Raw genomic sequence first — 16444 nt, forward strand, 5'->3', positions numbered from 1 at the left:
TATCATAGTGCCTTATCCTTAAACGCAGCTGTCCTTGTAGTCCTGACTGTGTGCTGTAGAGAGCCCACACCCCCCCCCCCCCCCTCTCTGCATTGTCCCAGCCACAAATTTGGCTTTCTGGTGGCTGGATTTGGGCTGGCTCATCAGTGTTGAGACCAAGGAATACAGGCACAGACACACCTGTTGTTGTTGTCTCTGGATCAGCTCCACTAAGCTCATTACTTATCTGAATCATGGTCTTTAGCCTTGCTCCTGCCCTCACTCTGCCCTCTTGAGGCCTACTCTTGCATTAGCCTTTGTTATCGGGTGAAATGTGTGTGTGTGTGTGTGTGTGTGTGTGTGTGTGTGTGTGTGTGTGTGTGTGAGTGTGAGTGTGAGAGAGTGAGAGTGTGTGTGAACACGAATGCATAGGTCTGCACTGTGTTTTTATGTGCATGTGTACACGTGTGTATATAAGCCTGTGTGTGTGTGTGTGTGTGTGTGTGTGTCTGCGTGCTTGTGTCTGCGTGCGTGTGTGTGTGTGTCTGCGTGCTTGTGTCTGCGTGCTTGTGTGTGTGTGCGTGTAGAAACACATCCATCAGTCACCCTACCTCAAACCAGTGGTGCCAGCCCTTTGATGCGTGCAGCACAGTCACCAAACCTTATTGCACACACACCACTGTACTGCACAACTCTCAACGCGATAGAGAAAAACCGCATTGCTTTTCTCTCACCTCTGATACATTTCCATTTCAGTTTTTAGCCCATAGATGCTTTCATCCTTTGTTCCCTGTTTGAAGATCATCTTTGTACAGTGGACCAAAAGTAGATATTTTGTGATATTCAAAGAGATCTATAGATATAGATATATATATATATATATATACATATATATATGTACAGTATATATAATGCTGATACACTGCATATATTTGTTGCTTTATATGTCATTGTTTCTTTTCGTAGCTCTTCTGTAATTAGTTCATAGCCTGTGAAATGGGAAAGACGTGGGGGACAAACTTCTGATTCATTCGACTACATCTATACTTGAACGGTTCTAACATTCTATCATTCTATGTTGTGGAGATTATTGAGATTAATCCTCTGAATAGGAACAATTTGTCACTAAAATGATTTTTTTTTTGTTGTTTTTTCATGCTTGTTGAAATGGTCTGCAGGATTTCTCTGCAGAAGTGTTTATTTATTGATATTTATTGTGTTTTGGTTTAGATGCTCACCCATTACACCATATTATAATGGGTACTGTTAATGAAATTATACCACTGAAAATGGCAGAGCTACTGTAAAGGAGGACCATGAGTTTCTTTTTTTTGTTTTTTTTTCATGAACGTAGGTTTATTAAGGTGGAAAAAAAAGGGATGGCACTGTATTTTCTGTAATCACTTGTTTTGGCTCCATCACTAGTCAATGATTCCTTCACATCGAGGTCCATGGGATCTTTTCTTCTTTGTGCCTGTGTAGAACACCTACGTAGCAGTAAAGGAGGGTGGGAGAGCAAGTACTGCATGTCATTTGGGTTTCGTTAAATCATTTCCATGACACAAAAGTTTAACTCTAGCATCCCCCAAACCTACGGTACGCGTCAATACTGTAGCCTTAACCCCGAGTCCGCTGGCTTGAAATGTCTGGCTTTACCAGATCTTGGGAATTGAGCGCACACAAATCTGGGCTTTTCTATTATAGTGCTTAAGAACAGTTTGAAAAGTCTGCAAGTAAAAGGTCAATGAACTTTAAGTAGCTGGAAGTTGAAGGCCTGCAGCATTTTGTTTACATCACTCTGTGACCGTCGTGAATTTGCTCTCCGACTTTTGGTATTGAACTGTTGAACACGGAGAAAAGTAATGAAAAATGCCCCAATACAAGAATGAATGCAGACAAAAACTTGAGCCCATCTCTTGTACAGAACCTTCTCCAGAGCTGCATATAGATCTGTGTTCTCATAATAACTGACGAAATGAACTCAATTGGCCGACTCCAACATGCACACGGATTGCTCTAAATCTGGATATTGTGTACCAAGTAGGAATAAGGGTTTTGCAGGATTACTTTGTGTCATTTTTACCTTTCTCTCACTGAATTTCTTTTTCTTTTTTCAAACATGAATCTCAGCTCTCTTGTCATATAAATCAAGTACAACATTGTAAACTTGTATTATTTTGTGCCTGAAGAGAAAATGGCTTATAAAATAGTTTCTTTAAATCTTGATTGTGTGCTTTAGGATCATCAAGTGCTTTCTGGTCTTGCACGCTGGTCTACCATGTGCTGCTAGAAATTGTTTTTATTTTTCTGTTCATTTTTGTGGTTTCCGTTTTACTATACATAGACTTATGTGCCAGACAGTGATTTTTTTTAGCTTTCTGCATCTCAAAGTCTGCCTGGTTTAACACTGGACTGATGCTAATGCTGCCAACACAATTGTACTTTATCTCTGTGTCTTTGAGAAATTGAGAAGGAAGATTGTTTCTGTAACGGCTGTTTTGAAACGGAGCGCATTTCCAACCAGAAAAAACAAAAGAAAAGAAAAGACATAAGCTATTCCTTAACTTGTCATAGGAGCGAAAGCTAAGAGTTGCCTCTTCACCTGGACGACACGGCAGCTTCACTGACCCATAGCAGACTCCAGTGCCTTTAATTTTGCCCCGGCCAGAGCAGATGGCCCGGGTGACTATTGGGTCTCTGGTGGGCTACAGATTGAGGCTGAGCAGACATTTCATTGCACAGGTGCTGCCACGGAGAAGACACCAGGGAAGCATAAAGACCTGTCTTCAGACTGGACTATTTATTTACTGGATGTGACTCCACACACACACACACACTTGGTAGATTACCTGCAGACGGCTTTTTATTGTACAGAACTGGTTCATGAACAAGGTGAGTTACTGGAAGTAAAACGCTCTCTTATGAATTGTTTTCTCATGATCGTGATTTCTTTTGTCAAACGATATTTTCTGAATGCTGTGACCTGTTTGAGATTTGTATTTGGATGTTTTCAAGTGCCATTTGACAGTCTAGTGAGTCGTGGCCATCTGTAGCACGCTCTAATGCAAGCACAAGCATTTGGCAGTGGTATTTGGGGGGAAGGTTTTTATTTTTGTTCACCCAAGACAAAAATATGTATATATCAAAAACTGAAAAAAGGTATATTTATTTGTTAATTATTTGATTTATTCCTTTGGTGAACATTTTATCAGATATGTTGGCTGAAGTGCTTTTGTGATTTATTTCTCTTTTTTTGGATAATGTATAATATCTGATATAATATATACACACAAATTTCATGTGACTCTTTTTGTGTGCAATTCAGTTACTTCTCAAATTGACGAGCGAACCAATGCGTGTAGGGTAATTTGTATTGTGTATTTTACATACAAAAAAAACGGACAATTGGGGGACTTTTATATTTACAAAGACATTATCATTTAGTGTGTCGTATTGATGAATATAGAAACTATTAAAGACACATGTAGTTTGGTTTTCTGAATATTTCAGATCTCAGCTCAGGCTAGCTTCTTAGTGTTGTTTTCTTAAAATTTGTGACTCGTCTTTGCAGTAATAAACGTTTTCTTGTTCAAGTCAAGTGTCCTCATCATTGTTACTCAACGCACTCGTCAAATTCCAAATAAAGGAGATGTCACAACTCCACAACAATAGTGTTAGCCCATTGAACTTTATTCAGCCATACTCGTACATATAAACAATATCATTCAAACTCAATTGTAAAGATTAAGATGAGCATGAACTTGCATTTCCTGATAATTGTACAGCATTCTTTTTGTGTTTCATCACTGTAAAGGTAGCAAAAGAGATATAGATACAAAATACTGCAACAGCTGTCGGTAAACAGAGCTCCAAATACCACAATATTGATTTATGCTCAGCAAAAACTGAAATCATTCTGTTGATAAATAAAACCAAGCTTTTAGAAGCAACATTACAATGAAACGACTGCAGTCTGATAAACTTTTCACTGGGTATATTTGGTGTCGATATGGCTTACGCTTCCTCTCACAGTTCAACTCCTTTACCGTAACTCAGCTGTTGTCTAGAAAACATTACGGTAAGTGTCATCCAAATAATAAATACAAAACGTGGCAGTGAGCAATCTTAAAGTGATGTTCGGTTAGAAAGGTGGTTGTTTAACGGTAGTGTCACAGACAACATTTACAATTTCATGAACCATTCTTGCGCCACACCTCGATTTGTTCCAAATCGTCGTCATTCTGCCAGAATTGAGCTAAATGCACCTTTTACCCCGTCTGTGGGTGAGTGTTTGATACTGAAAATAGAGATTTTAGGCAGACATTTTGAAGCTAATAGGTCATTAGCAAGAAAACCTTTTCAACTATGTGAAAAACATGATATAGGTACAACAAGTAAGCATGCATGAGTCTATGAAACAAGAAAAAAATACTTCTTTACAAATTAATAAAGTGCTAATGGACACTATGCGGGCAATTAATATAAAAAGAACAATTATAAATCATTTTACAATGTGTTCTAATAACCTTTTCATTTGAAATTATTGAATAATTTCTAAGTAAATTTGGCATTTAAAAAAAGTCAATTCTCAATATCATAACAGCCTCAACTGCTGGTAGAATAACAGAAGCTTTATGGTGTTGAAGGAGAAGCTGAGGTCAGCTAAAATGGGCTTTTAAAATGCTCTTTACATCAGTAAAAACAACTATTCAGAAGCGGGAATATAAAAGAAAAAACATCAAACAAGGACTATCGGCATAGAAGGATATTTAAGATTACATCTTACAAAAACATAAGTAACGAATAACGTGATTTTACAGAATCGTCCTGATTTGTGAGGTGACAAACTCCACTTACATGAAGCCACACAGGCACCAGAGAGATCAGCAGTGAACTCCAGCTGAAATGACATCAAGCATGTTCAGACATGTTTTCATCCAAAACACAGCGTCACATTGTGCTCGGCTTTACTGGTTTTAAGCCAAAACACTTTGCCCTCTTACTAAATAGTTTAAAAAAGAACCTTTGTCCGTTAGTTAACGGGCTCTATAGGTGTTAAAATCTTAAAATGTTGAATCGTTCATGAAAAAAAAAAAAAAAAGCCAGCGGCTGAGTATGAATCATTTTATGATCGACACTCTACACTCTCTTGTAGTTATGCATTTCTTTTGTATTGCACCATGACTAATTTAATAATTGATAGGCTTTTTGCATCTTTTAATGTCGCTGTGGACACGTTTTTCATTCTCTTGGCAGCATGTTGTTAGAGTACTACCACTGCTACCAGCGTACCTCACGTGTTCACTTACAGATCTGGAGTCTCATTCCATATACTAGCAACTGCTTGTAGCGCTTGAATTGAAAGCAGTGTATTAGCAGTATACCGCCATCCTTTAAATCTTTGTTCATACTTCTGCAACCTACTCAGCGTCCCTGTCGTTGCAGTCCTCCTTCAGCCCCCCAGGCCTACAGGTGGAGTGGTTTGTTAAAAAGTACAGTCTGATTGGTTTCTTTTTTTTTCCATGTCTCTTTGCTCAGTCGAGGGGTTGAGGGTCAGCTATGGGCATGGTGTGCAGAACTTCATCCAGTAGCTGTAGAGCTCGGTGTAAATGGATCTCAATCCAGCAGGGCGTCTCTTTGATGCTTTGTCGTGGGTAGTCGGGCCCCCAGCCTTTCACGAAGCTCATCCGCAGGATGCACAGCCTGCGCAGGTCATCAACCCCAATGCCTGCAGCGGCAGACAGACCTGCAGAGGAATCACAGTCGGGAACGTTTAGATCGATGGGGTACAACAGGCCAAAGCTTGCAGAGATGTCTGCTAAGTTACTCTTGCAGTGAAAGTTTGAACATGTACCGGGCAGACACACAGCCGAGCAGAAAAACTACTGTAAATACATCTCCAACTCTGACCAGGCCATCCATGCTTCAGAACATATTCATTATGTAGATGCTTAGCTATGTGGAACTTTATTTCATCTACAACTTAAATTGTCAAATTGCCAAAAACATGACTGAATTCAAATTCTTAAAGTCAGTCCAAAATAGTTCAGCTAAAGAAAACACAGCCTGTGTACCAGTTTGTCTTTTCCTTCTGTTCATGCTGCTCTGTAATTCCCTCGCTCACAACGCTGTGCGATCATAACAATACACTTGATGAAGGAGTAGGAGAAGCAGTAGTATGAACACTCACTGATGGCCGGGGCGATGCCTCCCACAGAGCCAGGGCCGGGAATGTTACCGGCCACCGCTGCCGCCTGGGCTGACACGGCTGCCTGAGCGGTCGCTGCCTGCTGCTGCATCTGCCTGTGGCACTGACGCAGATCAAACACCTGGTCGGGGACAAGACAAACATTCACATACATGGTATAAATTCTGTTGAATAACAAAACTAAAAAGGGAATGCTACACATATTTTGCTGTCTGGATTATTGGTGTGCATGTACTGGAGTTGTAGCCAGTGCCAACAGCGATCAGGAATTAGCAAATTAGAATAACACCTCCTTGGATTGTTTATCTTTTCATTGAATGACCATTGTACTGCAATCTCACCTTGATGTAAGCACTGGGGTAGATCTTGTGAACTGCATCTCCAGGGGCACGTCCAGCCTCTCGATCCAGGTAATAGCTCTGCACAAACACTGCGTGATCACTCAAACAGCGCACCCAGACATCTCCTTCGCCTTTGCACTCCAGCTGCATGCCTTTGCCAATGTGGAGCCTGAGAAATGGTCAGAAAAGTGAGACATTACCAAAACTTTGCATTACTGTCAATCCCTTATCATACCTACAACATGCAGTGAATATGAATTGCTTGTAGGTTCAATAAGATGATACATCTCCCGGTATGTGGGGGTAATACCTGGCTCTCTCTATGTTCTCTGTCCTGTGGACATTGCTCAGCTGGCCCAAGCAGAAGCGGTCCCCTCCTGACGGATCGACGTAGCCGTCCACAGTCACTGTCGGACACGTGGACAGCACCTTAAAGGTCTCCCCGACCTGGACATCCATCTCGAAGTACGCAATGGAGCACCAGTATTCTGGAGCTGGAACAGACCAGCACACAACCACAGGTCAGATTGGTTACACTGATGTAAAATACGTGGATCGTCTTTCAGCTGCAGCTCAATGCTCACCAGGGTGATTGGATATGGGGGGCTGGAACGCAATGTCGTTGGTAACAGGCCCTGCAATAACATGTCAACATTATCGTTTTAACAAGCAATTCTGAAACTACACCACTTCTTAACATGCGACATGTTATCAAGATGCTGAACATTAGCGAATACAAAGTCTGCTGGAGAAAACAGTTTTGTTCTGAGACACATATCACTTTTACACAACTTATACATGCGTTACATTCCCTTCCCGTGTAAATTATCTTAACATAAAAACCATCTTAGACGGTTCTAACAGATAAGAGAAAGGATAACGACTATTTTGAATGCTGGGTGTGAGCAGAATTTCCATCCACTCACAATAATGCCCCGTGTGAGGCATGGGGGGATGATGCTGAAGATGCCCATTTTGATGTTGTGGTACTGCAGAGGTAAAGCTGCTGTTTCTGCTCCAACTGGGGTTAGGATCTGTAAATATAAATAATTGAATAGTTGTGTTTGCCCAATTTGTGCCAAGTTGAAGTATGTGTGGTAGTTCAGGTCATAATACATAAAATAGTTGTTTATTGCATTAAATATTGCATTCAAACTTAACAGGCAATCCCTTCTAAAATTGTGTTTTTAATACTTTAACAGTATTCTTTACTTGATTGCATTACGTTAAGAGAGTGCATATTTTATTATGTTTTGCATAGATATGTAGTCCCTGTGCAGTGTCTCACTTGAGGGTCCAGCACCGAAAGCAGAGGTTGAGGCTGAAATGCTGCCGTCTGATGGGGGGAGCAGAGTGGGGTTGATGAAGCTCTCCTGTGGACTGGGCCTTGACGAGGGGTGCTGGATGATCTGCAGGTGGCTTTCAGAGCTTGGGTGACATTGCTGGTTGTCATAGTCATAGTCATACTCATTCTTCACCAGGAGTGGAACTACAGGATGAGAGCAGACAAAAGGTGAAACTAAAAAGGACATCCACAAAATCTTCAACGTGCAAACAGGAAAAATTTGGCACCTGCTTACCTGAACTTGAAAGGGTCAGCCCTGATAAGTCTGCAAAACATGAAAAAAAAAAAACATATGTCACTCGACCAGTTGATCTATATTTCTCAATAACCTAAAACAGTATGAAGTCAAGACTAAGAACCCTGTGAGGCTTACTTACCAATGCCTGGAGACACGACCCTCTCGTAGTGGTATGGGTTGACGCAAACATTGTCACATTTCAAGTCAAAGGCATACTGGCAATATTTGACATGTTTTAACTCATTCTTGTGTAGGTCAGGCCATCGCCACAGTCGGGCATAGACAACGTGGGGGAAACCTTTGCGCCCTGCAACCTAAAGCACAGATAGGAAGATATAACGAGATGGATACAAGGAGCATACCATCAAACCAACTCGGTATAGTGTATATCTGCTACTATACCTGTAGGCGTCCATCCAAAGTTCTCTGTATGGTTACACACTTGCTCGGGTGAGCCCCATTTGTAGTGATGGCTGTGATGAGGGAGTCGAGCTCATCTTTCTTCTCCTTAAGCTTCTTGACGAGACTCTCAATCGCTCGCTTAGCAAAGCTTTCACTCTCCCCTCCCTGTCGGTGGCACATCAGGCTGTGCACAATGCTCAAACAGGCATCGTTACTTGTGGGAGTGTTTGTGATCGACATCTTGCTCCTCGGGTTTCAGCCTTGAGGAGACGTTCAAGTTGTGTCCTTTATGCCTTAAGTGTGAAGGTGAAAGTACTCTTGCAGTACTGTACCTTGGCAACCTAAAACAGAAAGTGCAGTGTCTTATTATTGAGAGTTTCGATGGTATGCCAACCAACATTAACATTGCATTAGGACTACATCAAGTGGCACTCAATTTACAAACTGTGTATCACCATGACTAGATTGTAAGGAGAGAAGGGTTAATCAATCTTCAAAGCCAATCTAATGTACCTTTAAAATGACTGATGACACTTAGCCACAGTTGGAGAAAATAGTTTTCGGGCAACTTCCAAAACCTCTACAGATATACATATTTTGGGCATTTGTCATGTACTACTCTGTTAACATTCACACATTAATTACTGTGTTTTCTCAATGTATTTAGTTGGTTTATTATAATAACATTAAGGTATATGAACATTTGGTAAAAACAAGGTTTTTAAGAGCATTTCACAGCAAACGTAGCTAACGTTAGCACAGATGCGATAGCTAAGCTAACTAATACGCACGGGTAACGTTAGCGCATAACAGTGTCTCAGTAGCTTAGTGTGTAACCCAACCTGGCCTAAATTATAATGTTCAGTTATAACATGCCACTATATAATTAAATACATATGTGTAGTATGTCTACAACGGCTAAGGAGTATTGAGCTAGCTAGCATTGCTCAGCTAATGTTGAGTAACTAGCTAAATGTGTTGGCGTTAGCTATCGCTAGGCTTGCCGTAAAACACCGTTAGCGAACGCTACCTTAACACAAACGTATTTATCCGCTCCGTAGCCTTAGTCCCAGTGGTGCAAGATGACAAATGAGTGACTTTAGCTACTTAGCTAAATGTTTATATGCTTTCTAGCGTGTGCTATCGTGTGTTAATTATATTTAGGCTAGCTTGCTAGCACATACGCTAACAGCTAGCTAACGCTACAACTCAACTTCACGCTGGCTCGCTGGCTAACCTTCTATGATGGCCCAAAATCCGTTACCTCGTGTGCGTACCCGTGTATGTGTAGTCCTCATCACACGACTACTGTATGAAGAAAATACATAATAATAATAATATTCCAACACATTTATGGTTAACTGGCCACGAAAATAAACAAAAAATGATCCCCACCCACCACGCTCCAACTGCGCATGCACGCGTAAAATGTGACAGGCGTGGCGCTGCTAGTTGTTATTGTATTTGTAAAATCAAAACCCCTTAGTTATTGCAAGCCATATGCATACATATATATATATATATATATATATATATATATATATATATACATACAGTGCCTTACATAAGTATACTTATTCACGCCCCTTGAATAAAATATTTTTAATTGGATTGTATGTACTGGATCTACACAAAATAGTGAAATAGAAGAAGAAAAGAGCAATTGAAAAGCAATTTGTTGGATGTTGCATTTGTGTTCACCCTCCTTTGCTATTACGCCCGTAAATAAGCTCTGGTGCAATTATTTGGCTTCAGAAGTCACGTAATCAGTTAAATTAAGTTCACCTGTGTGCAATCCAAGTGTCACATGATCTAACGGAGCACCATTTTACCATCAGTTATTAAAGAATGGAATATGGCACCACAACAAATTTGCCAAGAGAGGACTATTGTGGCGTGATGGATTTTATTGTAATATAAAGTCTCCCCCTTGTGGTTATAACATAGTGTGACATAACATTAATAAAAACAGTCCCCTGTCTAGTTCTCTCTCGTGCTCTCTTCTTCATATCTCCCAGTGAGATTATCCATGTGTTTATCATTTAAAGTTGGCCTCCCATGAACAGCAATATAGCTTTGTTGCTTAAGAGCGATGAACAAAGCTGCCATCACACAAACCTGCTCAGCTGTGTTGTTGACCATGTGAGAGTTAGGGAAAGCGACTGATACCTTAAAAAAAAGCAACATTTTGTATCATTTAATGTGTCTTTTCATCAACAGTGAAAATATTTGTCATAACTTTGAACTTGGCTGTCAATGTTCAAAAGGAGCAGTTATATGCTTCTGTTTTCCATAAATAAAATCAGTACAGCATCATAGTAAATACAGAAAGGAGTGTTCAAGCTGGCAAAACAAACAAAACATGATTTTTTTTAAATATATTTTGTTATGATTGCCATAAATATATTGCGAAATTGAGGCAAGAGTATTGTAGTTGTTTTCCCATTCAAAAGGGGAGTCAGAAGAAAATATGAATCATGTGGGGGAGGGTCTTGGCTTTTTATACAATGAAATATAAGATTCATCCCCTTCTCCTCGCTCCAAGTTTTTTTGGACAGTCCCCAAAATACAGCAAGCTGATGAACAAAGAATTCAATGAAGAAATCAATTTGTTAACTGCCAGTTGATATCTCTGCCCTGCACACTTGGCCTATGTAAATCTGTGTGCTGACTGAGGATCCCATTAAGTTTGAAAGTTCAACAGTGTTATTCCATCATTGTTATCTGCTTCCGACTGTTAACAGCAGAAGCAAGGTGATGATGTGACATGTAATTTTTCCATTTGTACGGTTGCTGTGGCCGTGATAAGGGCCTCAGCATACCCGTGTCAGAAAAGGGAAGTGGGAGGGTTCAGAGGCCACCAAGCAACATCATGGCAGGATTGTCAATAGAGCACGTTGGCGTTGGACACCAGGAATCTGACACCACCTCACCTCACAAATGCTGCCACTTGGAGTGGCGTCTCATCCTGAGTGACAGTCTACAAGACTCCAGGCTCTGACACCTCGTTATCACTGTGGCATGGAGGCAGGCAGAGAGAGGCCCGCCAGGCATGTGACACGAGAGGAATGGGGATTAAGGTTGTTAGGTAGGGAATGCTGTGATTACCTGACAATGACACGGGGTGTACAAGAGATCAAAACTTGCTCAGTGACTAGTTTTTATGTCAGGTATTTTATTTTTACAACCATAATAACATTAATATTGGTGCGAGAACCAAAAGCAGGATATGAATGGCTGGGGTGCGAGGAAAGATTTCACAGCAGTTGACAGAGATGTTAGAGACATTTTTCATACAAGAAGCCTCCAAGAGCTCCAAGACACAGAGAAAATCCTCTCCTGGTTAGAAGCCAGAGGAAATATATTTCCTGCAAGTTTGGCAAGCAAATACGAGGAAATGTGTCACATTCTATAAATCATTGCAACGGCTCAAACATACCACAGGGCACAGAAAAAAATTATACCATTTACAAATCTGCAGCATGTATATTCACCTATAAATCATTTTGGCAAGACTATGATTCAATTACATTTAAGAGACTTTTTGTATTTAAAAAAAAAAACATACAGCATCCTATAAGTAGTGCAAGTCATTGTAATCTGGTGGCTATCCTAAAATGTTGATTTTTTTCCATTCTGTTTGAATAAGATGGAAAAAAGAGAAAGTTTTGAGAAAGGTCTGTGATGAAAGGTCAGCGATAAAACATTTAGATGTTGGTATGATGCGAGTATACTCTGTTCCAGCACCCACACTGAAATAACCCAAAAAAACAAACTTCACTTTTGTCAGATTGAAACTTTGCACATCTTTTGTGCTTCAACCTTTTAGACCCCATTTCCATATTATATTATTCGATTATTGTAACTGATATCAGTGCTGCAGTATTGAAACTTTTGACTCACCCTGAACAACAGGGAGCTCACACGTCATCAGAAACAGCTTGAAGAGAAGTTTCTACCAGAATGTTCAGACATCTGTTGTCATAACTTTCTTTTCTGCTCTTCTTTTTTTCTGTCACTGTGTCGGATGGAACTGATGCCATATTTGCAAGAATATGGCCTGTGATTGACAGTGAATTGTGGAAATCCAAAAGCGTTCTAAAATACAAAAAAATATAATAAATCATGACTGACAGATTTATATTCTACACTAATATATCATAAACCAATTTACCTTTATACAATTACAAATGTACATCTTGTAGCACAGACATGTGTCCATCCCTAATTTAGAACTAGTCTAGGCTCGTGTTTTTTACACAACACTGTACTGTGCAAACAAGCACATGATAAGATAGATAGATAGATAGATAGATGGACAGACAGACAGACAGATAGATAGATAGATAGATAGATAGATAGATAGATAGATAGATAGATAGATAGATAGATGGACGGACAGACAGACAGACAGATAGATAGATAGATAGATAGATAGATAGATAGATAGATAGATAGATAGATAGATAGATAGATAGATAGATGGACAGACAGACAGACAGATAGATAGATAGATAGATAGATAGATAGATGGACAGACAGACAGACAGACAGACAGACAGACAGATAGATAGATAGATAGATAGATAGATAGATAGATAGATAGATAGATAGATAAATAGATAAATAGATGTGTTTCTGAGATGACGATTGAAACATCAGTGAACAGTCTCTATCTCTGTGTAAATGTTCTCAGGGCTATCTACAGCCACACTCTGCCACCACCATTCCCTCATACTTGTGGTTGAAAGTGATCACCCCGTTGTCATGATAAAGGAGTGAGATAGGCTCCAACTTAGTGGGTACACAGCAGGCACGCGATGCTCTCTCCGGACTCTTAACACTCAGCAGTGTCTGCACTATGGCATGTTTGGTAGGCGAGACCTCGGAGGTCAACGGTGGGTTGCACACACCGTTGCACTCATACGCCTCATAGCCCAACGGTTGGATGATCCACGTGTCCCAGCCAATGTCTTTAAAATCCACAAAGAGCGGGGTCCTCTTGCAGGGCTCGCTCTTAACATTGCGACGGATTCGGGGAGGTGCGTCATAGATAAGGTTGGACTGCAGTTGTGTGAGAGACTGTTTGTCCTGCTCGTCCTGATTGCCGTAGCCAGCGTTGTGATTAACGTGCCCCCAGAAAGCTTGTTGGCTCCGGCCCACGTTTTCAGGAAGGTCATTCTCGTGCTCAATCATCTGGTCGAGCTCTTGTTTATCCTGTTTGTGGCTTCTACTCTGATCATCTGAGAATATAATAATCACCGCATTGTGTTTCCCCTCCAAGCTCCTGTTGATACCAACCTCGACCAACCTCTCGCCCTGCCCTGCGACCTCTTGTTTGGCCCCTTCCTCTTCTGATCCCACACTTGCAACATGAACCTCCAGTCTGTGAGTTGCACAACCTGACTTCCACCAGAGTGCAACCACATGAGTCAGATCAAACGACACCCAGCTGTTATCTTTGGCACGGATATGCTTTGTCACCAGTTCCTCCAAATCCTTCATCTCCACCACCTCCTCTTTATCCCTCCTTCTCTCTTCTTTCCCCACCTCTTTAGTCCAAATGACGCCCTCGTGTATTTTGTAGATGGTCACCTTGCAGTCAATGCCAGCATGTGGTCTTTGGGCCTTATGGAACAGGGTGAAAAGGCGAAGCTCAGCTATTGTTATGTGCTCATTGTGGCTCATTGAGATGTTGAATAGCAGGGGGTATATCCTCACACCCCTGGCCGTTATACTGTCGGGGGAAACATCTGAAATAACAAAATAACAAAAAGTGTGTGGAAATTAGTTTTTGTATGTTTCCTTGGTCAAAACACAAGTTAAACTATGTTGAATATTAAACCCTTGTACCCTTACACATCCTATCAAATAAACATAATATATGTTTTTGGTTTGAATCATAATACTCATCGTCAAAGCTTGGTTCAAGTGCAGCTTCATTTTTTCAATCACAACAATTAACTCGATGTACAATACTTTGAAATCCATAAATTAAAGCAATCTAAATCTTTAAATCATAAAATTATTAGAATATCAAACATGATCCCAATGCTCCTTCAAATGAGTTTACAGCTTACTTCAAAAGAAGAAAAGAAAATCAACACAAAGTTTAAAAAAATGTATGCATATATACAATTCCCAAGATTTTTTTAGTGTCGAATAAAAACAAGATTGTACCTTCGTTCTTGAAACTGCGCACAACGTTGGCTGAGGGCACAGCAGTGGGGTCAGTGGCAAATCGGTTGTACAGCTCCAGCATGTACTCTGGTGGCTCCTTGCGGGCAGCGAGAGGCCTGGTCTGGGGCCTCAGCTCCGTCAGGTTAATTGTGGACAGAAACTGGCTCAGAAAGTCCTGTGCATCAAGTAGCGGATTATCACCCACGTCCCGACCGACTGATACCCTGTGACGGTTCTCAGGAGACCTGATGGGACTGCTCAAGCTCAAACCAGTCAACGTCAGAAGCAGGACGTTGAGAGAGCGGATAACCCCGAGGTTGGAGAAGACTGAAATGGTCATGGTCGAGTGGAGGAAAGGTTAAAATCCAAAGATTGAGTAATGTGAGGGATCCTTTCGAGAGGATACCTACAAACAGCTCAACATGTCGAGGACTCTTCTTCGTTAAAGGACAACAGGTTGCTGTTGGGGGCAAAGAGAAAACAGCTTTGCCCTTGTTGATCTTGAGGTTTGGTTCTGAGGGCAGGGCTGTGCTGTCCAATGTGTTGCGCTGACATGTTTGGAGATGTCACTAAGGCCCTGCTCGGCCCTCCTCTCTCTCTCTCCCCGCCAGGACTAATCATTTCCACTGATACTCTGTCTCATTATGTATGCTTTTCTTTTGATTAACCACAAAATTTGCCTCACAGTGACTCTAGATTGACATGACAGTGGATTTATGAACTCCTTTATGTGGCTCAATGCTGGAATCAAAACATCTAACCATGATACTTTAGTTTTAAATACATTCAGAGATAAGGAAGTTATTGCCACTACATTCACCAAAAAGCATGATAAATTAAACAATGGGAATTATGCTGGATCATTTTCCCAATACAGGAAATCAATTACCAATTAACAATATTGTTAATATATGCTTTGCAATCTCCACAAGAGGCCAGTGTAGACTCAATATCTGTCCTCCTGCCTCCTCATCTTAAATTGAATTAAACATGTTCATTAGGTGCTAAAGGGGGCTGATCTGATCTAATTTGCATATGCTTTTAGTTAATTACTGGCTTTGTTTTCCAGTAGTTGCTTTCAGACACATATGCAATCATTGCTATAATTTAAATGTACACCCACTGAAACAAATAAACGACAAACATCACTACAACATCTCAGCCATAGTGCTGCATCAATGTATACGACACGTATGCAAGTGAGCCCTGCAGCCTGCGGTAGGAAACATGACTAATGCCAACACATTTCAGCCCTCTCAGTGGCAGCGTGCACCACACAAGTTCAGAAGTTCATAATCACCCCTCACGGCTATGAGGTTATATGAGTGTCTTGACAGCTCGTCTGGGTGTACATAGAACATGCACCAAAGAGGTTTTCAAAGTGGGAGGCAGGTTCTCTCAGGGGACCTTCAAAGTGTTTCAGGGGAGAGCAGTGAATGGAAGCGGAAAAAAATGTAGTTATAACATTAGTTATTAAAAGAAGATCACATAGAACAATAGTATGTGTGATTTGATTAAAGAGATGCAGTAGTTTTGAGGAATTTTACTCTTTTTTTACTGTGAGTTAGCCCTGGCTGTGAACACATGTCCATTAGACAACAACACAAATGTTTAACAGTTTAGTTTGACCATTTATCTATTAATTTAATTTGTTCAGAACACACATAAGGTTTGTTTTTAAACTGGCCAGTGGGTGCTGTTTAATCTAACAGACACCCACTGATAAAACAGAATCCAGTCTGTGATACAAA

At 40.7% G+C, this 16444-nt stretch overlaps 2 protein-coding genes across 5 annotated transcripts; both read right to left on the reverse strand.

The window, feature by feature from the left end:
• Positions 1–3646: 3646 nt before the first annotated feature.
• LOC116390392 (mothers against decapentaplegic homolog 4-like) lies at positions 3647–9932 on the reverse strand. 4 transcript variants are annotated; one of them, XM_031860037.1, is made up of 11 exons: positions 9791–9932; positions 8514–8854; positions 8251–8425; positions 8109–8138; positions 7817–8017; positions 7455–7562; positions 7113–7163; positions 6839–7022; positions 6529–6697; positions 6170–6308; positions 3647–5725 (listed from the first exon to the last, which is right to left on the reverse strand). In XM_031860037.1, the coding sequence occupies exons 2-11, from the start codon at positions 8751–8753 to the stop codon at positions 5514–5516; spliced, it is 1509 nt and encodes a 502-aa protein (XP_031715897.1). In that variant the 5' UTR covers positions 8754–8854; positions 9791–9932; the 3' UTR covers positions 3647–5513. The 4 variants fall into 4 exon arrangements, with proteins under 4 accessions (XP_031715897.1, XP_031715895.1, XP_031715896.1 ...); XM_031860035.1 differs by having other exon boundaries at positions 9778–9932; XM_031860036.1 differs by having other exon boundaries at positions 9751–9932.
• Positions 9933–13068: 3136 nt separating this feature from the next.
• Positions 13069–15111, reverse strand: LOC116390547 (bone morphogenetic protein 10-like). Its single transcript, XM_031860341.1, has 2 exons — positions 14694–15111; positions 13069–14266 (listed from the first exon to the last, which is right to left on the reverse strand). The coding sequence occupies exons 1-2, from the start codon at positions 15031–15033 to the stop codon at positions 13212–13214; spliced, it is 1395 nt and encodes a 464-aa protein (XP_031716201.1). The 5' UTR covers positions 15034–15111; the 3' UTR covers positions 13069–13211.
• Positions 15112–16444: the final 1333 nt, after the last annotated feature.

Source organism: Anarrhichthys ocellatus, unplaced genomic scaffold (genome assembly GCF_004355925.1).
Source record: "Anarrhichthys ocellatus isolate YVR2014 unplaced genomic scaffold, GSC_Weel_1.0 scaffold23, whole genome shotgun sequence".
Taxonomy (NCBI): domain Eukaryota; kingdom Metazoa; phylum Chordata; class Actinopteri; order Perciformes; family Anarhichadidae; genus Anarrhichthys; species Anarrhichthys ocellatus.